This window comes from Corythoichthys intestinalis, chromosome 17, assembly GCF_030265065.1.
Source record: "Corythoichthys intestinalis isolate RoL2023-P3 chromosome 17, ASM3026506v1, whole genome shotgun sequence".
Classification (NCBI taxonomy): Eukaryota; Metazoa; Chordata; class Actinopteri; order Syngnathiformes; family Syngnathidae; genus Corythoichthys; species Corythoichthys intestinalis.
This window is the reverse complement of record NC_080411.1, coordinates 9,671,759-9,699,752: the sequence shown is the minus strand read 5'-3', so window position 1 is coordinate 9,699,752 and position 27,994 is coordinate 9,671,759. Positions and strand designations below refer to the sequence as shown.

The 27,994-nt window shown below is 37.9% G+C and overlaps 2 protein-coding genes across 2 annotated transcripts in view; both read left to right on the top strand.

The window, feature by feature from the left end:
• Positions 1-10,582, top strand: part of LOC130905516 (trichohyalin-like) — a 33,842-nt gene extending 23,260 nt beyond the window's left edge. The window contains exons 4-6 of the mRNA XM_057819015.1: positions 3,945-4,604; positions 8,419-8,518; positions 9,856-10,582. Of these exons, the coding sequence (XP_057674998.1) occupies positions 3,945-4,604; positions 8,419-8,518; positions 9,856-10,053 (958 nt within the window). The 3' untranslated portion in view covers positions 10,054-10,582. The remainder of the gene's footprint in view (positions 1-3,944; positions 4,605-8,418; positions 8,519-9,855) is intronic.
• A 4,497-nt stretch (positions 10,583-15,079) lies between these two features.
• brf2 (BRF2 RNA polymerase III transcription initiation factor subunit) lies at positions 15,080-26,986 on the top strand. Its single transcript, XM_057818135.1, has 4 exons — positions 15,080-15,458; positions 15,545-15,604; positions 19,881-20,202; positions 26,066-26,986. The coding sequence occupies exons 1-4, from the start codon at positions 15,311-15,313 to the stop codon at positions 26,832-26,834; spliced, it is 1,299 nt and encodes a 432-aa protein (XP_057674118.1). The 5' UTR covers positions 15,080-15,310; the 3' UTR covers positions 26,835-26,986.
• The last annotated feature ends 1,008 nt before the right edge of the window (positions 26,987-27,994 follow it).

Sequence of the window (27,994 nt, the reverse complement as noted above, 5' to 3'; positions counted from 1 at the left end):
AACCCCTTAAGGAGATGAGCCCCGTGTCCAAAAATGGTTGGTTAACATGTTTTGCAGTCTAAACAATAAATGTTATGATAGTTACTGTGGCTACGAGGCAGCAGGCGTCAGAGTGGCGGTAAACAAGAAGTTGATACAGTATAAGAAGTTGTACAGTCAGTCCCAAAAGAATTCATACATCTCAAAGGCAGTCATCACAATATGTGGATCCATTTCGGGTCACACTATATTTTAGGGCTGCAGCTATCGAATATTTTAGTAATCGAGTAATCGACTGAAAATTCTATCGATTAATCGAGTAATCGGATAAAACAAATATATTTTTAGGTGAAGAGCAATTATACATATACATGAGAAAACAAGACATTTCATCTAATCTTGAACCATTTTCAGTCAATCAATGTCTTTATTTTCGTTGTATATTGTTGAAAACAGCCAACAATTGCATCTCAGGTGTAACTAGAATTAAAAAAAAAAGACTAATTCACTGCTTTCACTCAAAAAACTTTTAGATCTTATTAATATATATATATATCTTACCTAAAAATGCCGTTACGCTTGATAACACACATCACTTAAAAGTTAGGATTTTTTTCCCACGTGTTTCAATTGAATTTCTCTTTATGTCAAGCCATTTTTAAGTTCTAGTTAAGTTTTAAGTTAGTCTAAACTGTAAGTCCTGATAGGATTTTGAGTTTTTGCAGTGTTCAAAATAAATGTATGATACAGGCTGTATTGGAGCACATTAGGGACCAGTGCTACTTGGTGTTTTATCCAGCAATGACTACTGAGCTAAAATTGATAGTTAGCATGATTAAGTTTTTATTTTACACCCTCATCACTCCACAATGCTATGTTATGTTAAAGCCTGTATGTAAGACACGTTAGCCACGCATCGACAGTGGTCATAATTAATTGAAACCTAGCCCTCCGCAGGGCTAACGTTACGTGAGCTAGTAGCGACAGTAACGTTAATCTTATTTATTAGCGCTTAGCGCTCTTTATTAGCGCTCTTTGTTAGCGCTTAGCGCTGTACTGCTTTAAGATGGCGGCTGTTTACAAACGCTGCCCAGACGCGGCCGAGTCTGTCATTGTGCATCTAGTTCAACATACATGTGATCTCTATGAGACGCGCCAGACGCTGCCTGTTACCAATGTAGCATTGTGCGGGCTAGTATTTAGCAACGTCGGCGTCGTTTGTGGCGGCTGTCGGCTGCGGTAAGTTTTTTTTTTTTCCCCTTCTTCCTCTCCGCACGTGACAGCGCGTTGTCCCGCATTAAAAGTAGTCCTAACAAAACGTGATGCTTAGAGCTGTCAAAATAAACGATTACTCGAGGTGAATAAAATTACTCGGATCAGTTTTTAAACTCGAGTTACTCGAGTTGCTCGAGTACTCGTTTCAGCTCTACTATATTTCTCCCATCATTTGCCTTGAGGAACTTTGAGGTAGAGATTGAAGTATGCGATGGAGCACCATACTGCTGCAGAATTTGTCCCTTTTTATGGTTAGGAATGTAAGAGGCAGCTAAGATTTGTTGATATTTCAGACTATTTATGTTGCCTTCCACCCTGCAGATCTCTCAGGGTGCAGACAATTAAAAAACCGTGTGGCATTTGCCAAGGCCCACAGCCTGTCAAAAGGATGGACGCTGCAAAAGTGGCAAAAGGTGGATTTCTATTGAATTACACCACAGTCGCCACAAATATTGCAGGCGACCTACTGGAGCCCGCATGGATCCGAGATTCACTCAGAAAACAGTGAAGTATGGTGGTGGCAAAAGCATGGTCTGGAGTTACATCCAGTATGGGGGTGTGCGAGAGATCTGCAAAACATGTAACATGAACTTTTGTTCAAATAGAAAAATAAAAAGAAACTTTTTTTTTTTTTTGGTATCTGTTCGGGACGCAAAAATATGAGATCGGGACAACCCTACTCAAGGGGGTTATGCTAGGATAACTAGGAGGATACAAAAAATAGGCCATTACACTGGGTTTAATCAAGTTAATGTACCTTAGAGCAGGAACATGATGAGGAAGTATTCCATGCCAGATGCAAAAGATATACAATGTCTGTGTCATTTAGATGTGCAAAGAGTGTGGCTGACTTCCTTGTCTGGTTTATAATCTATGTCACCATGACAACTGGATCCCGGAACGTAAACTAAGCTCGGTGGCTTCGTGAAAATTGCATGGCCGGGATTGCATGTTCCTTGTGTAGTCTATCACTAGCCTGACCTCATTTCTTGTTTGCGTAATACCGTATTTATGACCTGAATTTACATTGAACAAATATACATCAAAAGGCACCGAGTAAAAAAAAAAAAAAAACAATAGTAATATATAGAAATTAAATTGAAAAATAAGTAAAAATTGGAAAATTCTAAATTGCAAAATAAAATTTAAAAAATTGGTACAGAAAATTAATAAAACTTTTTTTTAAAATAAAATTTGGGGGGAAATATAAAAAATAAATAAGGATTTTTAAAAAAAATTCTCTTGCTCCAGTTTTTATTTTTGTGCATTTTAAAAAAAATGTTTTTATTTGTTTATTTTTTATTAAGTTATATATTTGTTGTTTTTAATTTTAGGATTCCCTCATCTTTACATGTATTTTGAATTTAATTTTATATATATTTATGTATTGGTAATATATATATATCCAGTGATCAAATTATACCAGATAAATGTTTTTTTGTTTTTGTTTTTTTGGTTGTAGCAGATGATTAAATGTTAGATGTCAAATGGGTTTTGTGGGTCCTGGTATGTTATTTTTTGTTGGTAGACTCTCGAAACGGCTCTTTGAGTATCTAAGGTTGCTAACCCCTGATCTATAAGAATACATTTTAAAGACTGCAATACATTGCAACTAGGTTTGTTCCGATCATGTTTTTTTGCTCCCGATCTGATCCCGATCGTTTTAGTTTGAGTATCTGCCGATCCCGATATTTCCCGATCCGATTGCTTTTCTTTTGCCCCCAAATTCAATTCCAATCATTCCTGATAATTTTTCCCGATCATATACATTTTGGCAATGCGTTAAGAAAAAAATGAATAAAACTCCGACGAATATATACATTCAACATACAGTACATAAGTACTGTATTTGTTTATTATGACAATAAATCCTCAAGATGGCATTTACATTATTAACATTCTTTCTGTGAGAGGGATCCACGGATAGAAAGACTTGTAATTCTTAAAGGATAACTGTGACTTTGTATATTGTGACTAAATATTGCCAGCTAGTGCATTTGTCGAGCTTTCAGTAAATGAAATTGTAGCCATTTAACTGTTCTGCCCAAATGCATGATGGGAAGTGCAACCATGACTGTGTGTAGTGGCACCAATTGATATATCTTCTCTGCGTTGGGAAATAACATAGGGTGTTTAGAAAAAGATCAACTACTACCTTTCTTCCCCACATTGCTTCCCACGATATTTCTAATTGTTGAGAGAGCGATTGTAGGCTTTAGCCAATTAAAAAAAGGCTCCAAAGGCTGCCAAAATTCTCGCTACTCATTTTACGCTGCCTTTTAGCTCTATATATTGGTAAAATGGCGCCAATATAGATTGAACGCGACAATGCGTAAGTGGGTCGTGCAGCGCATGCGTTAAATATTTTAACGTAATTACCGCCGTTAACGCGATAAATTTGATAGCCCTACTTTAAGCCAAGACTCTGGATGAGTGTAAGACATTATGTCTGTAACGTTAAATAAAATTAGAAAACGATTTAATTAAAAAGGCATTTTTTCACCGATTCCGATACTTTGAAAATGACGTGATCGCGATCGATCGGGATGCCAATCGATCGGGACATCTTTAATTGCAACCTTAAATATTGAAAACTCAACTTAAAAAAAAAATTAATAAATATCTCTGCCGCTTTTGTATTTGTAGCTGTTGAAAGTTTCTTGTAATGCATCTTTCCACCTCCTTTGCAGTTGCCCATCAGCTGAACCGTCATCGGTAAGCAACAATGTTGCCACTGATAAAAAGAACACTCCAGTTAGTCAACGTGAGAAGCGACCAGCCCCTCAGCCTCCAGGAAAGACTCGACCGGACGTCCCTGATGACCCTTTAGTGCATTCGAAGCCAATTCCGGATCCTCTCAAAGAGAAGGAGTTGAAAACTGTCAGTATTTCACAAAAGCACTCAGTGCAGACTATCTCTCCTCAGAGCAATGAGCAAAAAGGTGTTGCCGCCAAACACACTAAACGCCTTGCTCCATCAATACCAAGTACTGAATCCAAAACTGTCCCAGTTGTGTACAGTTTAAATCCATTTGATGATGACGATGATGGGAATGAGTACACGACACAAGATCACACTTTTGTGTCACAAACTCCCAATGCAGACGCCACCGCACAAAGCAAGGTCAAATCTTCAAAAGTGGCCCGCGCACCTGCCCCTCCTCCAAAAAATGCTGTTCTATCAAGAACGCCAAGCCTACAAAGCGGTGATCCGGCTCCTGCTGCACGCGGTCATACTGAAACTCCAGCATCCGAGGCCGGTAAGGCTTTGGCGTGCCAGGAGAATCCACCGAAAGAGCCTAAGCCGGAGGCAGGCGGAAAGAAGGAAGCACCTCCAGCACCTCTGCGCAGGTGATACGATATGCATATTATTTTGAAGTTGATTTATCCTCATACCTGAATTGTGGGTTTGATATTTGCATGAAAAAATTCAGAGAAAATCATATTGACTCTTTCAGGGACAGTGGTCACTACAGTTTGTTCAAAAGTTAGCATTAGCTTAACTCATTCACTGCCAGCCCAGGTTACAGAGTATGTGTTATTGTAATTGATAAAATGTTGCCGTCCTATCCATTTCCACTGGGAGGGAGCTGGCAACGATCATTTGATCGCTGGGAGTACGGAAGTATCTTCATATTAAATATATTGATGTAATAGTAAAGATTATGGTTTCTTTTTAGGGGAAAAAGTTGAGAAAAGCATTAATGGAGAACTGAGTTTGTTGTTACACCTGCTAGAACTCGACCACATGAGGGTGGTATTGTGCAATAACAGTATTGAAATGATCAATTCAGCAGTTACTGTCAAGTCGCACATTATTTTGAGGTAGGAGGCGAATACTGTTGTAGGCCTGTCGCGATAACACATTTTAGTAGGTGGTTCACTGTCCCATAAATTATTTCCGATATGCCATATTATCCATTAAAAAAAAAAAAAAAAAAAATTCAACCACAAATGTATAGATTAAATGACCAATTTAAATGCAATAAATTGTTATTCTTTTTTTTTTTTTGTAAACTTTGTTTATTGAACCAATATAGTACAAGCAAATGAGGTAACATTTGAGCATTCTTTTTTTTTTCTTTTCTTCATATTGAAACACACACACACAAAAAAAAAAAAAAAAAAACTCACCCACCCAATACCCACAGCACATATCCTCAAAAAGCAATGTATTGTTAGTATAGTTGTTTCCCTTTAAAGGGGAAAAGACCACAGACCAAGAAATGGAAAAAAAAAACCCACATATATAGACATATATACACCTTTATATTGGTATAATTTTTCAGGCATAGTTCAAGAATCCACACAGAGATGGCAATTTGTGCTTCTGACATATGCAAAAAACGGGTTCCAAGCGTTCTCAAAAGACGCAACTGATCCACAGAGCGTCAGTCTTATCCTTTCCAATTTGAGAAAAAAAAAACATCTTGATCCAACATGATTGCGTAGGTGGAACTGAAGATTTCCACCTCAAAAGAACTAGCCTTCTGGCCAGCAAGGTTGCGAATGCTATGAGATCAAATTGTTAATTAATAAATTGTTATTCTAAAATATTACACACACTATTAAAAATAATAATAAATATATCTATATTTTTAAAAATGCATAGCTTGCCATTTGAGAGCTAGGTAGGAGTATGAAGAATATGAAATAGGTGAGAAACCCATATTTGTTTTCTGCCGATTAAAGCCCATCAAAAATGTTTATTTGATCCAAAATGACTGTCATGTTGTCCTGCAAAATTCGCCGTAAGCAAATTTGAAGACAAAGTATTTCATGCCAATCAAAAATTTCATAATTGGTGTCATTTTAAAGCTATCTTAGTGTTGAATCGGAAGTATGTGAGAGTAACTTCAGACAGTTTGACTTGCTTTTACTATAAAATGTTCACCGGAAGTAAATTTGCTAAGCCGCTAACCGTAAGCTTTAAACGCTGTAAAAAAAATAATTTTTTTTTAAGTCCACTAGTTTTGTCCTGCGTGTGGTGTCAATTGTAGTTTTTTTTTTTTTTTTCTATTTTTCGCATCTTTTGCAAATGCTTTAAACCAGCAAGTTTAATGTTTAAAGTGTCACCTTTTAGCCACAAGTTTTCTTGTTGGAGCAGAATGCCAATGTTTTATAGCAGGCTAATGTGGTTAGTACATTGTATTTTTTCCATTAGCCTCAATATAGCAATGCTAAAGTTTCACAATGTTTAATATTGACATGTTTTCTTATTTAAAATGCCTGAACTTTAGTTCTACAGTGTGTTAATGATCAATAAAAATCTGTTTAAGGAACAGGAATCTAATTTGCAATCAACAGGCACGTGGGCCGAGTGCACGTAGCACACACACAAAACTATATCGCAGCCGGTAAAATTACCGACCTCATTTTTTATTTACCGTGAAATTAATTGACTTATTGCTTGGGCTGTTAAATGATTAAAAATTTTAATCGAGTTAATCACAGCTTAAAAATGAATTAGTCGTAATTAATCGCAATTCAAACCATCTCTAAAATATGCCATATTTTTCTGTAAATTGTTGGATTGGATAGATAAGACGGATGTATACATTCAACATACTGTACATAAGTACTGTATGTGTTTATTATAACAATAAATCCACAAGATGGCATTAACATTATAAACATTCTTTCTGTGAAAGGGATCCACGGATAGAAAGACTTGTAATTCCTAAAAGATAAATGTGAGTGCAAGTTATAGTAATTTTGATAGTTTGTATATTGTGACTAAACATTGCCATCTAGTGTATTTGTTGAGCTAAACGAAATGTTTGAATAGAGTTTGACCCAAGTCTGAGTATTATTTTGCCTGGGAATGCCAGCTCTCTTTGCATTGAGCGCTATTCTTTTTGTGAACTTTTTTTTTTGAGAGATAGGAATATTTTTTTTGTTGTGCTTTCACTAAACGATACTGTTGCGACTTAACTGTTTTTAACTGCCCAAATGCATGATGGGAAGTTGGGCAACCAGGACTGCCAGTGGTAGCTGCAAATGGTACATCTTCTCTGCATTGTGTTCAATACAGGGTATTGTCATTCTTTCCCACGTCGCTCGCCACAATAGTTATAATTGTTGTGGAAGAGATGCCACAGCTTATACCAATAAATAGCGCGGCTCCAATGAATGCTTGTGTCCACACCACTCGCTTGTCTCTGCCTCTTAGCTCTCAATATACATAAAACGGTGCCATTGTAGTCTGTTCGCGGCAATGCATGTGTGGGTCGTTCCGCGCATGCGTTAAATATTTTAACGTGATTAATTTTAAAAATTAATTACCGCCCCTTAACGCGATAATTTTGACAGCCCTGCTTATTGCATGTCGCGACAGGCTTGTACTTAGGTTGTTTTCCAAATTTTACAGTGACCTGATATAATAGTGCAAATGACACTTTGTGCCTAGATATTGATGTAACAGTGCAAAAATGCTATAATGCAACTGTGCAAATACTGCATATGCAGTACCCAGATTGAGACGGATGTCTGAAAACATGTATTACTTAGTGAGATGCATGTGTCAATGTTGTGGCATTAGAAGTGCAATGACAGTGGCAGTTCAGTGCAAACTTGAGGTATGTTGACAGCTCTTGGAAAGAAACGATTTGTTTTGGTTGTTCTAGTCCTGTAGCACCTACCAGAGGGCAACAGGTGGAAGCTGGGGTGTGTATAGTCTTTTATGATGCTCCTTGCCCTTTCTAGAGTTGTAGATGGTGGACAAGGGAGGAAGGGGGTGGCCAATGACCTTTTCTGTACTTTTGACCACCCTCTTCAGTCTTCTCCTATCTGCTTCTGTGCAGCTTGAGTGCCACACTGACACAGCTCTCAATGGCTGAGTCAATTCATGTATTGTCTGTTCTTTTAGTAAAACATGTTTTAGTAATTTGGGGTTCTGGGAAGGAAAAAAAATTGTTAGACATGTAACTCTAAGAAAGAGCTTTTTATTTCTTCTAAAAGTCGTTGCAGGTCAGGGGGTTACAAAGAGTAGCCATGCTTACTGTCGAGTCAGACGGTGTAATATCACACTAGTTTATATTGAACATGTTCATACTCCTGCCACTATCATTGTAATGTTTTCTTGTGCTGAACATCATTGACTTTTGCATATCACATTTGTTTAAATAGTTTATATGCTTCACCATTACTGTATTGGTCATTGCAGACTACAGCCTGTGAAACCGCTCAGCCAGGAACTGCATCCTTCCATCGAGACCCAAAATGAAAAAGATAAGTCAACTCTTGATCATTCTGAGGAGATCAAGGTATGTCATATTTTATATTATCAAGACTGATATACACTCACCGGCTCCTTTATCAGGTACACCTGTCCAACTGCTCGTTAACACTTAATTTCTAATCAGCCAAACACATGGCGGCAACTTAGTGCATTTAGGCATGTAGACATGGTTTAAGACAATCTCCTGCAGTTCAAACCGAGCATCAGTATGGGGAAGAAAGGTGATTTGAGTGACTTTGAACGTGGCATGGTTGTTGGTGCCAGAAGGGCTGGTCTGAGTATTTCAGAAAATGCTGATCTACTGGGATTTTCACGCACAACCATCTCTAGGGTTTACAGATAAGTCCGAAAAAGAGAGAATGGTCCGAAAAAAAAAAAATATCCAGTGAGCGGCAGTTCTGTGGGCGGAAATGCCTTGTTGATGCCAGAGAACAGAAGAGAATGGCCAGACTGGTTTGAGCTGATAGAAAAGCAACAGTGACTCAAATAACCACCCGTTACAACCAAGGTAGGCATAAAGAGCATCTGTGAACGCACAGTACGTCGAACTTTGAGGCAGATGGGCTACAGCAGCAGAAGACCACGCCGGGTGCCACTCCTTTCAGCTAAGAACAGGAAACTGAGGCTACAATTTGCACAAGCTCATCGACATTGGACAATAGAAGATTGGAAAAACGTTACCTGGTCTGATGAGTCTCGATTTCTGCTGCGACATTCGGATGGTAGGGTCAGAATTTGGCGTCAACAACATGAAACCATGGATCCATCCTGCCTTGTATCAACGGTTCAGGCTGTTGGTGGTGGTGTAATGGTGTGGGGAATATTTTCTTGCCACTCTTTGGGCCCCTTGGTACCAATTGAGCATAGTTGGAATGCCACAGCCTACCTGAGTATGGTTGCTGACCATGTCCATCCCTTTATGACCACAATGTACCCAACTTCTGATGGCTACTTTCAGCAGGATAATGCGCCATGTCATAAAGCTGGAATTATCTCAGACTGGTTTTTTTGAACATGTCTATGAGTTCACTGTACTCAAATGGCCTCCACAGTCACCAGATCTCAATCTAATAGAGCATCTTTGGGATGTGGTGGAACGGGAGATTCGCATCATGGATGTGCAGCCGACAAATCTGCACCAACTCTGTGATGCCATCATGTCAATATGGACCAAACTCTCTGAGGAATGCTTCCAGCACCTTGTTGAATCTATGCCACGAAGAATTGAGGCAGTTCTGAAGGCAAAAGGGGGTCCAACCCGTTACTAGCATGGTGTACCTAATAAAGTGGCCGGTGAGTGTATATACATAGAATTTCTAAGGTTATGTTTTCTTAATTGGTTTCTTTGTTGTGCCGTTGTAGGTATCTGTAAGCAAGGAGAAAGGGCCTTACTCTATGCTCACCCGGGAGGAACTCATATCTCTGGTGGAAAAGCAGGAGAAGCAGCTGCAAAATAAGGATAAAAGGATAGCAGAGCTAGAGCAATACATCGACAACTTACTAGTACGTGTCATGGAGGAGCAACCGAGCATTCTCATGTCTATGAAAAAAGTTGTCTAGGTGGCTTTTTCTTATTTTGCTTTTCGCTACACTCAAAGATAAGTATACATTTTCTAAATATTAAAGACATTCCTGTTAATTTTGCTACAAATGAACAGTGCATATATTGTCAGAGCGATCTTAGACTGTATTAAATACTGGCAAGGTAATTACTGTTTTAATTGCAAAAGAAAAACTGAGGAAATGGATGCTATCTTTCAGAAACGGTTGCCTTTTTATGATTCAATCTATGCATTTGTTACATTTATACGTCTTCTTGCACTGATTGAATGTTTACATAATGATGAAAAAAGCACTTTACTCTGCTTACTTTCTACACTGATTGCGATTTACTGTTGACTGATGCACAACTAAATAAAAATGCCAAATTGCGTTTTTCTCTTTGCTACCCTCTTTGCATGTGCAAAAAATGGTTTATTAAGTGTAAAACATTTTGTGTGCACTTGTTGAATCTTTCAAGTGTCCATTACCAAGAATGTTAAAAAATAAAGTATATTTTCGACAATTTGCTGTATGCTTTTTTCACAAATCTTTACTTCCCGGTCCTGATATTGAAATACTGGAGATTTTTTCTTTTTTATTATAATTTTTAAATATGTAAAATCCAGAAAATTACTTGTCAATATTCAGCATTATTATATAATAATATTATTCTTATTATTGTTGTTAGTATTACAGGTTGGAGGTCTGTCAAATTGGCGCTCATGTCTATCACTTTTTATCTTATGGATGGATTATTAGTGAACAGTCGTGCTACTCAAGACCATTAATTTTTTTTAAATGACTATTGTGTTGGCTTCCTTCCTCAAAATGATGTGTGACTGAATTTACCAGTAAAAACTTCAATACTGTTTTTGCGCAACACCACCCTCATGTGGTCGAGTTCGAAGCAAGTTATCCCCGCCTGCGTGCGGCGTGCGTGCATGCATACATTTGTGCGTGGATGTAGATGACAGATGAGACTCCATTTCACAGATGTTTATTGGTAATCACGCCGTAGAATTACAGTTCAGACATACAAAACACACGTATATTAAACACTGTAAACGTTAGCTTTGCTACATTGAGACTAATGGGGGAAAAAACACAACCTACTTTTGCCTATAAAACATTGGCAGTCTTCTCCAAAACGCAAACTTGCGTTTAAAAGGTGACACATCAAACATTAAAAATCGTTGGTTAACAGCATTTGCAAACGAAAACATGAAAAGAAAAAAAATCCATGAGTGACACCACAAGCAATGACGCAAAGTGCTTTTTTGTGGGGTGTGAACCTGTTAGCGGTTTAGCGAACGGACTTCTAGTGATTATTTCAAAATAAAAGGATGTCACGTTCATATGAATAACGATTTCTGGAGTTAATCCCCCATACTTCAGAATTAATACTATAATATGTAAATACTATAGTACTACAGAATACAGATTCTACACTAAGAATAACTTATGAAAATATGATTGGCAATGAATAATAATTTTATAATACTATTATATAGTAGTATACTATAATAATAATGCTAGATATTTTTTCAAGAATTGTTTTGAATAATGTTGGAAAGGCGGAGTGATCTGAATCTGTTTACATTCTATTCTTTTGCACTAGTAAAGGCTATCAACATTTGACCTCATTCTTTATGTGTGATTAATTATTGTTATTTACATGTTTATTTGTACTTTAATAAAGAATTTGAGTGTTTCAAAATGTTTGTGAATTAATAAGCGTAAACAAAAATTTCATTGCTAAATTAGTAAAAGATTTTTTAAATTATTATTATTACTCGCCTAATCTTAAAGATAGCGGGCTGACAAATCGGGAGAAAATAAGTCGTTTGGAACAGAATTACCGAAACATATTTCCTCCACACCCTTCCCACCTTTTTAACCCCTGACCCATTTTCATGCCTGAAGTGTACCAACGAACCCCGTTCTCGCTAACCTTTCATATTAAATCAATGTATCAAGGGCGTAGGTTTGGTTTCAACATTAGTAGGGACGCCATAACAGCATAACCTGCATGTACAGTTTTTTCCGGGAACGGGACAGTAATAAGACCAAACAGATTGGGAACATTTCTCAAAAATAGCTGGTTCCTCCGTAAAAATAAAATGAATGAAAAGCTAAAATTATTTTCATGGGAGAAATTCATTTTTCAAAATGCTTGTGTCATATCAAGGAAATTTACAGTGGTTGTGTTTTTTCTTTTTTTGGGGGGGTAAATTTAAATATATATATATGCATAGGCTGCAAATAAAAATAATTTTGGGAAAAATAATGTAGAAAATAAATACATTTTAATTAATGAATAAATGCACACAATGCACAGTTGAATTAACGTTAACAGTAGAAAATGCACAGGAAGACACCTAAGCAGCTTTCTACTTTAGTTTTACAGATTAGCAAGTTCACACGGTTTAATGTTATGCCAACTCTGATGCAGGTTGGACTTTCAGTAGCAAAATTAGTGGCGTGTTCCCCCACCTCCACAACATTGACGTCTTTTAACATTACTAACAGTGGCTGCTGCTGGCCGAAAAAAACTTCGAATATACTTCCTCTTCAAAAAGGGTGGAGGAGGCAGCATGTTGACATGTATTTCTGCCAGAATTATGTGAATGTGGGAGTTCTAGTCATCAGCCAATCAAACGTGTGTTTGAGGAGAAAATAATGGACCGACACATTCAGCAAGTGAAAAGGGGTTAAATGTAAGTCTGAACATAATGAAAGTAATTCATTTAATAATGGTAGGGTCAATGCTATCCTTACAAAAAATGGGAAGACAATCTAAATGATCTACAGTATATAACTGAACTCATTACATAATGCAAATAAGGTTGCGTAAAAGTTGGTGGGGACAATTTGAGCATCCTGAAAAGTTGGTAGTGTTATGTCCCTACCGTCCCTATGCAAACATGCGCCCTTGCAATGTATATGTTGATATAATCTCATGATTACATTTTAAATTGTAACTTTTTTTAAATTCTCCACACGTCAAATTAGGGCGGAATAAATTATACCGTGCGTTGTATCTACCCGGAACTATTTTGACGAACATCGCAATTGCCATTCAGTACTTCCGCTCCTTCTCCCAGTTCCCCCTAAGTAAACACAACATTTAATATTCATTCATTCATTTTCCATGCCGCTTATCCTCACGAGGGTCGCGGAGGTACTGGAGCCTATCCCAGCGAACTACGGGCAGTAGGCAGGGGACACCCTGAACTGGTTGCCAGCCAATCGCAGGGCACAAGGAGACATACAACCATTCACGCACACATTCATACCTACGGACAATTTAGAGTGTTCAATCAGCCTACCATGCATGTTTTTGGGATGTGGGAGGAAACCGGAACTCCACACAGGAAGGCCGAAGCCCGGGATTGAACCCTTGATCTCAGAACTGTGAGGCAGACGTGCTAACCACTCAGCCACCGTGCCGCCAACATTTAATATAGTACGTAGATATCAAATTATGATATTTTAAATCATAAGCGGATTTTAAGGGGGGCCAGCCCCCCCCCCCACCGGTGGCCAAAAAGTCTCATTGCATGTAATTGACTTTCCTATATTTATATAAAAGTTGTAAAGCAATAAAACTGCAACAAAAATGAATGGAATGGATAAAAAAAAAAAAAAAATTATAATGGGTCAAAATTATTTTTCGAGCACCTTAGACGGTCATTTGCTTTGCATATAATTAAATATATATTAAACATATATTAGAGAAAAAAAATTTTTTTTTAATGATTTTTTTTCTTTGATTTAAAATATATATTTTTTTGATTGAAGCAACTTTTTCGGGGATTGAATGATTTAGACACAAATGTCCTAATCATAATATGGCCCAAACACAAAAAGGATTGCTTCAAAGAAAACTTTTTAATGAAAAATTAAGTGCAAATTTTGCAAATGCAAATGCAAATTTTTCAATCTCAAATATTTTTTTGCATTCAAAAGTTTTTTTCTATGACTGAATTTTTTTTTTTCTTGATTGAAGTGATTTTTGTTTTTGAAATTTCAATATATATATTTTTGAAGCAAGTTATTTTTTGATTGAAATGTGGCCCAAACACAAATCAACATTACTTAACCCCCCCCCCCCCCCCCCCAAAAAAGTGTGTATATATATATATATATATATATATATATATATAATCCAAGAAAAATAGCTTTCACATGCATTTTTTTTTTGTTTTAAGTTTATTTTTGCATTCAAACACATATCTTTTGATTGAAGTGACTTTTTTTGGTTGAAAATATTTTGATTGAAGCGACTTTTTTTTTTTTTTTTAATTGAAGCAACCTTTTTTTTTTTTTCTTGATTGAATGATAAAGACACAAATCTTCCTCCATATGGCCCCGCCCAGGGGATACAATTTTTGACTGGGGTAACTACATTAGCACGACACCGGCGGGCGTACCAAATTCAATGAATGAGGATCTTGGCGAACAGTATTGCCTAAGCAGCCTGATTGAGAATTCCTCTCAAGAATGATGAAAAACAAAAAACACTCATTGTGAACTTATTATTATATTCTTGTAAGTTGATTTTATTGCTGACGCTGCGTTTCTGGGTCAACAAATGTTGTGCCCCTCCTGCCCCAAAAGTCAAACTCTGCCTATGTTTTAAATACGACTTTATTAACGTATCTCAAACCCTTTAAATCAGGGCACAATCATTTATTCCGTGCTCTGTATCTACCCGGAACTATTTTGATGAACACTGCAATGCCATTCAGTACTCCCGCTTCTTCTTTCAGCTTTTTCCCGCTAAGTAAACATAACCTTTAATATTACACAAATATATTGAATATTTACATATGGAATTATGATTATATTTTAAATACGACTTTATTTATATAATCCCAAGACCTTCAAACCAGGGCGGATTCAATTATTCCCTGCATTGTATCTACCCGGAACTATTTTGACGAACATCGTATTCGCGATTCAGTACTTCCGCTCCTTCTCTCAGCTTTTTGTTTTTTTCCCCCTAAGTAAACATAACCTTTAATATTACATCACTATTTTTAATATGTAGGTATAAAATTGCGATTATATTTTAAATACGACTTTATTTCCATATCTCAAACCCTTCAAATAAAGGCGGAATCAATTATTACTTGCATTATATCTACCCGGAACTATTTTGACGAACCTATCCATGCAAACGTCATTCAGTACTTTCGTTCCTTTTTCGCCGGTGACTTTTAGGAATTTCTTCTTAGTTTTCTAGCCGTTTCGGCGGCAGTATTGACACAAGATGTCCGCAGGGAGTTTAAAGTGTCCCTGTTGCGGCTCGTCCAGCGTTGTGGAGGACGACCACTATGCTCAGCGTCAAAAGGTCTGTGCGGACTGTGGAACTGTGGTGACCGAGGGGGCTCTCACCCACGATACTTTCGAAGGAACAGGTGAAAACGAATTAAGTGTTTAACTGTGTCATGTGTTTCTCATATGAAATGCTAATAAATTTATGATATTTCCTACTTTTGTCTAGATGTCAGCTACAGCCGCACAACAGCTGTAGTTAAAAAGCCATGTTTAAACCAGATCAAAGGTGAGATATTCTGCATACATATGTTTAAGATTAAATCATTGGCTGTAATTAGGCGATTTTTTTTTCACAAAAAATATTTCTATTCGGTTTTTCGCACCTCCTACACTTCAAATGTTTAACATCTCAATCAGATTATTTTTCCTTAAAGCGACATTAGGTGACTTTTAAACCTTTATAAGATAGTTTCATAACCTTTGTGATGATATGTCGACTGATAACTAGTTGAATGACACCTCTTTTTATCTTCAGGCAGTCTGTACTCTGTACTATAGCTGGGAATCTTTGGGCACCTAACGATTCGATTACGATTACGATTCAGAGGCTCCGATTCGATGATAAAACGATTATTGATGCACCCCCCTCCTTTTTTTTTTTTTTTCTCAAATGTTTTGTACATTAGTTCCAAAATTGTTCAAAAATCCTCTCAGGCTAAACCAAACTATTATTTCAGTATCAAGTTAACATATAACAGTAAACAAATACACAAAAATAACAGTAAATAAAAAACTCCAGTCCCCATTCTGTATCAGCAGCTTTAAACTACATTCAATTAATTTAATGTTGTGAATCAACTGTTACAGTTGTTAAAATTGCTCCCATTATTCTATAATTTCCCTTCTGTCTACTTTTGTCAAAGTTTTAACCCTATTTCATCAGTTAAAGATAGATTCAAGACTAGATTCTGCCGATTTAGGAGTATTTTAGATAAAAAGTTAATTACGTTCGCTACAACAGAGCCTTCTAGAGAGGTATACTGCTTTAAGATGGCGGCTGTTTGCTTACGCCGGAATATCTGTCATTTCGCATCTCTGTTCAATAATACATGTTCTAACAGCGACGTCGTCTTCAGTTTGCATCTAGTTCTACATATATATGATATCTACTAGAGCTGGGAATCTTTGGGCACCTATCAATTCGATTACGATTACGATTCAGAGGCTCCGATTCGATTATAAAACGATTATTGATGCACCCCCCTCCTTTTTTTTCCTTTTTTTTTATAAAATGTTTTGTACATTAGTTCCAAAATTGTTCAAAAATACTCTCAGGCTAAACCACACTACTATTTCAGTATCAAGTTAAAATATAGCAGTAAACAAATATACAAAAATAACATTAAATAAAAAACTCCAGCCCCATTCTGTTTCAGCAGCTTTAAACTACATTCAATTAATTTAATGTTGTGAATCAACCGTTAAATTTGTAAAAATTGCTCCCGTTATTCCATAATTTCCCTTTTGTCTACTTTTGACATGTGAAAGTTTTAAAACTATTTTAAAGATAGATTCAAGTCAACATTTTACCGATTTAGGAGTATTTTAGATAAAAGTTAATTAGGTTTGCTTGGAAGGTTCGCTACAATAGCCTTGCAGGGAAGTGTACTGCTTTAAGATGGCGGCCGTTTATAATGTCCGCATCTAGCTTTTTGTAGATATGCTGCTAACACTACCAAATCTATATTGCATCTAGTGCTATATAAATGATATCCACCGTAACATTATATGGATGTACAGCTTTTCGGCAGCAGTCAGGTATGTTGTTGTGTTTTTTTATCTCGTTGCATGAGTTGAGCTAGAGCCGTGAGTTGAGCACTGGCATTACCCGAGGGGCCGGGTAATGGGAAGCATGATGTTTAGCTACTCTCGCTCCGTTCCGTCCCGAAGACCGCGCGGCACGCTGAGTGTTGTGTACTTCCGCTTTACTTCACATACTTCAATAATCGGAATTTGGATGTTTGTGAATCGTTCTCGAATCTTCCACGGCCGAATCGCGAATAATCTAAGAATCGGAAATTTTGCACACCTCTAATATCTACTGTAGCCGTATGTTTGTAGCAATTAGCAACTGAGCGTTATTTGTAGCAGCTGTCAGCCGCAGTCAGGTATGATTGTTTTTTTTATCTAGCGGCATGAGTTGAACATGATATTTACGCTCAGTCCGTTCCTCATTGCGTCCCAAAGACCGCGCTGACTGTGTTTTACTTCCACTTTACCTGGTATAATTCAATAATCGGAATTTTGATATTTGTGAATCGTTCTCGAATCTTCCACGGCCGAATCGCGAATAATCTAAGAATCGGAAATTTTGCACGCCTCTAGTCTGTACTCTGTATCGCCTTCACTGGCACTAATTGACTTTGAGGAGGGTGGCAGGAACTCTGCCACACAAACAAACTTTAATTGTGCTGACTGCTTGACGACTAGTGTTGAGCATCGTTTGAAATTGAACGATTCCGGTTCCATGTTTTGATTCCGGTTCCAAACGATTCTCGATGTTGATTCTATTAAAAGGCAGAGTAAAAAAAAAAAAAAAAATCTATCGTTGAAAAATGTATTCGTTTATATTAATTAAGGCTGCAGCTATCGAATATTTTGATAATCGAGTAATCGCCTGAAAATTCTATCGATTAATCGAGCAGTCGGATAAAATGTGGAAAAATGTTTGAACCGCATACGAAAGTGACCCAGATCGGATTTGAAATGATCCAGTTCTAAGCAACTTGTCACGTTCTGACCATCAAGTTAATGCCTCACTCGAGTCGGAAAAACACGGAAAAATCGGAGTCGTGCATTAAGACCTGTAGTATGAACGTAGCCATAATCACACTCCAAACTCCGCTATGGCCAAACCAAAGAGCTGTCGAAGGACACCAGAGACAAAATTTTAGACCTGCACTAGGCTGGGAAGACTGAATCTGCAAAAGGTAATACGCTTGGTGTAAAGCGTGGGAGCAATTATTAGAAAATGGAAGACATACAAGACCACTGATAATCTCCCTCGATCTGGGGCGCCATGAAAGATCTCACCCCGTGGCGTCAAAATGATAACAAGAATGGTGAGCAAAAATAGTGAAAGATCTATAGAGAGCTGGGACCACAGTAACAAAGGCTACTATCAGTAACACAATGCGCGGCCAGGGACTCAAATCCTGCACTGCCAGACGTGTCCCCCTGCTGAAGCCAGTACACGTCCAGGCCCGTGTGTGGTTCGCTAGAGAGCATTCGGATGATCCAGAAGAGGACTGGGAGAATGTGTTATGGTCAGATGAAACCAAAATAGAACTTTATTGTAGAAACACAGGTTGTTTTGTTTGGAGGAGAAAGAATACTGAAATGCATCCGAAGAACACCATACCCACTGTGAAGCATGGGGATGGAAACATCATGCTTTGGGGCTGTTTTTCTGCAAAGGCACCAGGACGACTGGTATGTGTAAAGGAAAGAATGAATGGGGCCATGTATCGAGAGATTTTGAGTGAAAATCTCCTTCCATCAGCAAGGGCATTGAAGATGAGACGTGGCTGGGTCTTTCAGCATGACAATGATCCCAAACACACAGCCAGGGCAAAAAAGGAGTGGCTTCGTAAGAAGCATTTCAAGGTCCTGGAGTGGCCTAGCCAGTCTCCAGATCTCAACCCCATAGAAAATCTGTGGAGGGAGTAGAAAGTCAGTGTTGCCCAACGACAGCCCCAAAACATCACTGGTCTAGAGGAGATCTGCATGGAGGAATGGGCCAAAATACCAGCAACAGTGTGTGAAAAGCTTGTGAAGAGTTACAGAAAACGTTTGGCCTCCTTTATTGCCAACAAAGGGTACATAACAAAGTCTTGAGATGAACTTTTGGTATTGACCAAATACTTATTTTCCACCATGATTTGCAAATAAATTCTTCAAAAATAGAACAATGTGATTTTCTTTTTTTTTTTTTCCCACAGTCTGTCTCTCATGGTTGATGTTTACCCATGTTGACAATTACAGGCCTCTCTAATATTTTCAAGTGGGAGAACTGAAAAGATTCAGTCTTCCCAGCCAGGTGCAGGTCTACAATTTTGTCTCTGGTGTCCTTCGACAGCTCTTTGATCTTGGCCATAGTGAAGTTTGGATTGTGACTGACTGAGGTTGTGGAAAGGTGTCTTTTATACCGATAATGAGTTAAAACAGATGCCATTAATTCAGGTAACGAGTGGAGCCTCGTTAGACCTCGTTGGAAGACGTTAGACCTCTTTGACAGCCAGGAATCTTGCTTGTTTGTAGGTGACCAAATACTTATTTTCCACTCTAATTTGGAAATAAATGATTTAAAAATCAAACAATGTGATATTCTGTTTTTTTTTTTTTCACATTCTGTCTCTCATGGTTGAGGTTTACCCATGTTGACAATTACAGGCCTCTCTAATCTTTTCAAGTTGGAGCACTTGCACAACTGGTGGTTGACTAAATACTTATTTGCCCCACTGTATTCTCACACTCATAATGTGTCTGTCAAACCCGTGTAGGCCAGCAGCGACTGACAACCCTCTGTAGAGTTCTGCGAGTCAACACAGAAATCGAGACACTGGCAAGCACGTATTTCGGGCAGGCTTACGAGCATGAAAGTTTCCTGAGGGTAAGCCTGCAGAAGAAGGACCACCTGGCCGGCTGCTGCGTGCTGGTGAGTTGCAGGCAGCTCAATTGGCCCATCACCATGGGTACCATCGCCTGCCTATTGGAGGCCGACATAGCGACACTGGGAGCCGTCTACCAAGAGATGGTGAAGGTTCTCAAGATCGAAGCGCCCCTGGTCAGCGTTAATGATGTGATGGAGGCTCATTGTCAAGAGTAAGCTCACATGGAGCATAACACCAAATACAAATATCACATCACAGATACAATGGTGGAACATATCAGCATATTGCCGGAATCCCACCAATGTGTCCATGCATAAAACACTATACTAAGGGTGCAATGATTATTCAACTGACAGATAATCAGTTATGAAATTAATTGACAACTGTTTTGCTCATATAGTTTATTTTTATAGATTGATCGCCAATTTTGAGCTTAAAATAGGCTCATATACTTAACTGCTCAATTTTTGGGGGGAAACTTTTGTTTGTCCCCTCTTAAATTCACTTAAGTGATTGTCGGCACTAGGTGAGGGATTTTATGTAATTGTTACTTAGGTTTTGAAGATCTTAGGTCGAATTTTGCTGCTAATTATACTGCTAATCATGGTACTTATGATGATAATTGAAAGTTCAACTTTCAGGGGTCCACACTGTACATTTCTGTTGGATTTGTAATCTACAGAGGTGGGTAGAGTAGCCAAAAACTTTACTCAAGTAAGAGTAGTGTTATTTCGAAATAATATCACTCAAGTAGAAGTAGTCATCCCAAAAAATGTACTCAAGTACAAGTAAAAAAGTTATGAAAAGAATACTCAAGTAATTAGTAACGTGAAGAATTGCTTCCAATGTTTGATTTTTTTTTTTTTTTTAAACTTATTTTTTTTCTCAGCACAGTTATCTGTATAAACTGCTATTATTTTACCGTACAGTAACCTATTATGAGTATTTATAAACTAAACACAGTTCAAACATGCCTTGTTGCACATCTTTTTATTCCATCAAAGGATTGTTATGAAATTTTCTCCAAAATGTTTACATTTTTGAAAATGTCCTAACCAGCTAAGAATTTCAAATGCCAAATATAGAAAATAACACACATTGCCTGATTACAGATAAACTATAAATCTCAGTGAGGAACTGATCACAAAAATCTTAGCTTTAATTTGACAAATTGCACATCGAGTTTGAGCAAATGAGCACGGAGTAATTTACATTCCAAAAATTGCACTTTTTGACAATATTTTGCAAACAATAGACATTATTGTCATGAAATGTGAAAAAAAAAAACTTTTATTATTTAGTTCAATGATATGAAACTTCATCTTTTACATCTGTGATTGGTCTGGTCATGATGAATGAATATATTTTTTCATTTTATTACCTTTTTTGGAGGGGATCAATACCATTGTTGATCAAATCCTCTTCCTCCGAATCCATGTCCCATCTTTCTGGTGACTCATCTTAAGACTCGGCATAATTCACTGCTTCTGCTCACCTGCTAAGGACTGGATGCTTTTCTACTGGTGTTCTACACCTCTTCTACCCCTACCTTGTCGTTGTGATGCCATTTTGTCAATGTAATTGTGAGAAAAATGAATTAATCCAGCAGAGACGTGATATGAAACGTCGTGGATGCAAGACGGCGGCCACTGATGTGAACTTAAACTCACTAACTTCGAGTCAGCTCAGGAAAACTCATTTGGTTACCATGCGACAGTGCTACCTTCTGGTGTTGAATGAAAGAGCTACTATTCTTCTATATACTGGCCAAAATAGACGTCTTCATAACAAGTACAACAGACGTTATGGCTCACAGAAATCAAGGTGATGTCGGCGTCCCCAAATGTACAACGCGGAGTGTAAAGGGTTAAGGGGAAAAAAAACCATTGAATTCCAGTGAGAGAAAAAAAATCTACAGAAATGAGGAATCCTTCATCCAAAGTGCATGAGTGCCCTCTAGTGGAGCAAACATATTTCAGTGTATCCACAGGTTCTTAAAAAGTAAAAAAAAAAAAAAAAAAGTCTTAAATTCAATAATTAGATTTCTAAGGCCTTAAAATGTCTAAAGTTCTCCTTGAGTCTCATTAAAGGTCATAAATACAATTGTGAACGGTCTTAAAAATCTATTGTTGTTACTTTTATTTAGAGGAAGCGAACATTTCAGTCTCGTATCTACAAGGCGCAACAACCTGTGCAGCCCGGTCAGAATTTATCAAACACAAGCAGGTTTTGCTGTGCGCGCAGTTGCACTAGACGGCTTAGTTAGCATAGTCATAGCGGAGAAAATTTTAACAGAACCGGTTTACAGTAGTTACATACATGGTGCAAATTTAATGATTTCTGGCTTGAGAATGTACTGTTCAGCACATGGTTGAAGCCGGTTGGAGGAAAAGCGTATGAAGCACACTGCACTTTGTGCAAGAAAATGTTAAAACTTGGAATATTATGTATCAAGGCATTGGAATCCCATTGCAAATCTGAAAAGCACAAGGCGGTCATAAAAAACTAGCATCAAATGTCTTCTATGGGTGACATTGGTTCACAAGAGCGAAAGTTATAGTGTTTTGGTTTGGTAAAGCATTTTGTATGACCGTGCGAGAGAGCTAGGAATAAATTCATATACTTTGCAAGTAATTCCTGCCTTCAATTTTCCTTCAAATCATTTGTACGTTTTTTTGCCGGTATTGATGTGAACTGGGTCTTAAAGAGCATACGACAGGAGAAAAAAAGTCTTAAATGGCATTATTATGTGAATTAGAATCATATTTTGAGACGATTCGACTATATACAACAATTTAGGTAAGCGCAGATGACGAGAAATTTTTCTTTTAATCTGCCGGTTAGCCAAGCCTACCATTATAGGGCTTTAGAGTCCCCAACAGGTGAATGACGTCAGCGGCAGACTGGGCTCATCGGTTTTACTATTTTTCCTTTGACTAATTATTCCGAACGAGGAAAACGCGACGAAGAGAGCCGCAAAATGTCATTGTTTCAGTCTCTCTACTCCAATATTTTTACAGGATATTGTTTTTATCCAAGTATTTTTCCCCAGTAGCTATATAAATAGCTTGAGAAGGACCTGTTAGCCCATCGAGGGGGAACTATTCACAACGAGGAAAACGCGACGAAGAGAGCTGCCAAGTGTCATTGTTTCTGCCTCTTCAATATTTTTACAGGATATTCTTTATCCAAGTATTTTCCCCAATTGCTAAATAAATGACATGGTTATGACAAATAACAGTCTTGTGCTAAATGGAATATGAAACAATAAAAATGCACTTATTTAGGACAACATGGCAAAATTACTCCATAATGGTCAAAACTGTCGACTTCACCTTTACTGTCCCACCTCCCGAACGATATTTTATGACACCTAAATCAGACATTTGCCATTTCCCTTCCCCGGCTTGGGAGAATGTAAAGAAACCAAGAGGCGTGACAGCTAGCCGACATGCTAACCTGAACCGAGTGATGTTTCCAAGAAAATCACACATAACTAGCCCGGATTATTTGACATGACGACTGCGTTGTCGATTGTCTTTGCGGATTGGCAAACCGCCCGCCGGAGAGCAATGTTTTCGTTCCCTGGAGGAGAGCGGCTGCAGTTGTTGTGAAGCTAACGTGCAGCTAATGTGCATGAGGAGAGCTTTTTACATGCCTATCAATGATCAAACGTAAGTAGTCCTTTATTTAAAGAAAGTTTGTAGTGTTTGCTTTGTAATCGCTGTATTCGTATTTGACATAATACAAAACAAGATGTTTACTCACTTCCTTGTAAGTCCAATGGTCCCACAGTAGTCGGGCTTGTTTTGGCCAATATCCACGGTGAATGGAAACCTTTTGAAACTCCAGAAAAGGCGCATATGCCTCTCCCTCATACAGAATGATTTTTCTGCAGCCGTTTGGCTGGCGTGATGCGAAAAATAAACGTATTAACCCGCAAAATCAGCTGAATGCTTCGTCCTCATACACAAAAGTACGCTGTAAAGTGAAGAGGACGCCTTCACCCGTACACGTCACAGCGCCCTCCTCCTCAATGCAAGGCCGAAGCCGGAAGTCACTCATTTTCATGCCGCGGGATTCAAAAAACTAAATAAATATAGCGATCGCTTCCACACACATCCAAGCGGTCCATATCATTCAGGAGCATAAAATACCGCGTGTATCATGAAATAAACATGCTTTTTCGTGTCACATGCACTTTAAATGTTATTCAGTACGGTGTTAAAAAAGTCTTTAAAAGTCTTAAATTTGGCTTGGTGAACCCTGCAGAGACCCTGATTTCATATAATTAAATTAAAAGGATCATATCTCCAATTTTCCGTGGTCAATCGGTGCCAAATAAAAACAGGGAGAGAGGTTAAAATCCGAGCTTTGGAGTCATGTTAAGGGCATCGCTCTTATGTCGAACATTTAATTTTTACGGTGCTTTAGAGACTCCATGTGATTGAACAGGCTAGCATTATTATTGATTGGTATAATGGAGTCGTGATTATTGTTAGGAAGTCTCATTGGTAAAATTGGTAGAGACACTTTTGGCATCTCACGCAAAAAAACAAAAGTAAAATCTAACATGTTGAATAAAATGGAAAAACGTAACGACTAGTGAAGCTCAAAGTTATGGTATAAGAGTAGTGTTTCTTCTTCACAAATATACTCAAGTAAAAGCAAAAAGAATGGCTTAGTAAAACTAAGAAGATTTTTCTCAAAAAGTTACTCAAGTAAATGTAACGCGTTACTACCCACTAGGGCTGCAGCTATCGAATATTTTAGTAATCGAGTAATCGACTGAAAATTCTATCGATTAATCGAGTAATCGGATAAAACAAATATATTTTTAGGTGAAGAGCAATTATAGATATACATGAGAAAACAAGACATTTTATCATTTTCAGTCAATCAATGTCTTTATTTTTGATGTATATTGTTGAAAACAGCCAACAATTGCATCTCAGATGTAACTAGAATTTTAAAAAATGACAAATTCACTGCTTTCGCTCAAAAAACCTTTAGATCTTATTTTAAAAAAGTATATGTATATATTAAAAAAGTATGTATATATAAACACACCTAAAAATGCCTTTACGCTTGATAACACACATCACTTAAAAGTTAGGATTTTCCCCCACGTTTTTCAATTAAATTTCTATTTGTGTCAAGCCATTTTTAAGTTCTAGTTAAGTTTTAAGTTAGTCTAAACTGTAAGTCCTGATAGGATTTTGAGTTTTTGCACTGTTCAAAATAAATGTATGATACAGGCTGTATTGGAGCACATTAGGTCTAGTGCTACTTGGTGCTTTATCCAGCAATGACTACTGAGCTAAAATTGATAGTGAGCATTATTGAGTTTTTATTTGACACCCTCATCACTCCACAACGCTATGTTATGTTAAAGCGTGTATGTAAGACACGTTAGCCACACATCGAAAGCGGTCTTAATTAATTGAAACCTAGCCCTCCGCAGTGCTAACGTAAGGTGAGCTAGTAGTGACAGTAACGTTAATCTTATATATTAGCGTTTAGCGCTCTTTATTAGCGCTTAGCGCTCTACTGCTTTAAGATGGCGGCTGTTTGCTAACGCTGCCCAGACGCGGCCGAGTCTGTCACTTGCATCTAGTTCAACATACATGTGATCTCTATGAGACTCATTGGACGCTACCTGCAACTAACGTAGCATGAGCGGGCTAGTATTTAGCAACGTCGGCGTCGTTTGTAGCGGTTGTCGGCTGCAGTAAGTTTTTTTTTTGCTTCTTCCTCTACGCACGTGACATCAGCGCGTTGTCCCGCATTAAAAGTAGTCCGAGCAAAACGTGATGCTTAGAGCTGTCAAAATAAACGATTACTCGAGGTGAATAAAATTACTCAGATCAGTTTTTAAACTCGAGTTGCTCGAGTATTCGTTTCAGCTCTACTACCCACCTCTGGTAATCTACTCCAGTTAATATGTCCTGTCTGCAAGTCTTAATTTATATTCTATCAATTCTAATCATAACCTCATCAGGACTGATTCTCAGTTCTTTTGATTTACTGTGTAGCAATATTCATATTTTTTTCTCCTTGTCTGTATACGCTAGGTACAAAATTGCCTCCCTCGACGTACACGAAGACCTCGCCGAAAACCACAAGGACTTAAACAAACGAGCCTTGTCTCTGGTAGAGCTCGCCGCCGACTCCTGGATCGTGACTGGACGCAACCCCATCCCCTTAATGATGGCGGCAGTCTACTTGGCCTGGCAGTCTTTAAACACCAATCACATTCGCTTGAAAACGTCCCTGGATAAGTTCTGTCTGATCGCCAAAGTGAGAAAGAACCGAACTGCTGCCAAAAGAGTTGGTGAGATCAAGGAGGTGCTGTGTAAACTGGGTAAAGAGATCCCCTGGGTGACAGATTCGGTGACGTTGGACAATGTGGCGTGGCATGTGGGAGATATTGTCAAGAACAGATACGCGTTACTACAAAGGGCTTTGAGGAGTCACGAGGAGGCTATGCAGGTGGAGAGTCAACACACTTCTGACATGGCAAATCCCTCTGAACCTGAAGATCAGACGCAATACACTAGTATTCAGAATTCTGAGGACTGTAATCAGCCAGCAGAGGATCAAGAATCCAGCGCTAATCAAAATCCAGAATCCAATTGGGGTAAGAGGATGCTGTTCGCGCCACCCTGTGTGATTCACCCCAAGAGAAGAAAAGTAGCACTAGAAAGACGCGAAGACGTGACCGGCGACGAAGAGATTTCAGACAGCGAGATTGATTCTTACATTCGCACCCCGCGGGAGGCTAGAGAATTCGCTCTGACGCAGAAGGCTTGGGCATCACTCAGTGAGAAGGCCGAAGGTTAATGAAGAGTGCAGCTTGCGGACCTCTGCAATTATGGATTTGTTGATTTCTGTTCTATACCGTAACAAAAGGAGATTCTATTTTTGCACGTCGTTTTCTCTAAATGGACGAGATTGTAATTATGTTGTTCATTAAAATGCATTACATGCTTCGAGCAGAGTTTGTGATGTGTACAAATGCGTTTTGATGTCAATCACAAAGCATTCTTCTACTGTCACAATGCGGCATTCAACGGGTACAACAGACGTTATAGCACAAAGAAATCAAATCATTTTATTCCATCGTTTAATCTAGAAAGAGTCACAGCAAAATAAGAAATATACAGATCTAGGATAAGAAAATTCTTTTCCTATCGGGGATAACTAAAGTGAATCGCTAGATTTTTGAGTGTTTGTTGTTTTTTTTCCCCAATCTAGTTTTAGAACCAACCGTGACTGACTATTGGGGTACTGACTAGGGCTGCAGCTATCAATTATTTTATTAGTCGATTAACTGATGAACTAGTTAGTTTGAATAATCGAGTAATCGGATAAGGAACATAAAAAAATAAAATACCTGAGCTGAGCCTCAAACAGTATTAAAAAAAAGAAATAAATGAGGATCTCTGTTCATCAAAAGAACAATTGGCTAACTTACATAGCAAAAGTCGGCTAGCTTAAACGCTATAAAAAAAACAAAACCTTTTTTTATTTCCATTGGTCTTAGCAAAGGGTTCAGACACATATTCTCACAAAAAAAAAAAAAACGGCTAAATATTCCTTTAAATTACGAATGTATTAAAAAAACATTAGCTCAAACAAAAACTTAGCTTATGTTGGTCTTCACAGGGAGCAGCTGTATTCAGCCATGTGAAATGAGGCAGTGTATCCACCCAAATCACTAACTAAATGCAAACACTTTCAAAACAAACCATTATAAAGCCACTTTAGTTGACGAATACTCGAAGCAGCAAAATTTATTTCGAATCTTGTTTTCTAATCGAATACTCGAGTTAATCGATTAATCGTAATAGTACTGACCAAGAATATATATGTATGTGTATATATATGTGTATATATATTAGGGCTGTCAAAATTATCGCGTTAACGGGCGTTAATTAATTTTTCAAATTAATCACGTTAAAATATTTGACGCAATTAACGCACTAGGCCCGCTCAGACAG

What these genes read in the sequence shown, in the direction of transcription:
- brf2 (XM_057818135.1), top strand. Translation starts at nt 15,311, where the DNA reads ATGTCCGCAGGGAGTTTAAAGTGTCCCTGTTGCGGCTCGTCCAGCGTT. An exon ending in ATGTTTAAACCAGATCAAAG is followed by an intron (nt 15,605 to 19,880) that starts GTGAGATATTCT and finishes AAACCCGTGTAG; the next exon opens with GCCAGCAGCGACTGACAACC. An exon ending in ATGGAGGCTCATTGTCAAGA is followed by an intron (nt 20,203 to 26,065) that starts GTAAGCTCACAT and finishes TGTATACGCTAG; the next exon opens with GTACAAAATTGCCTCCCTCG.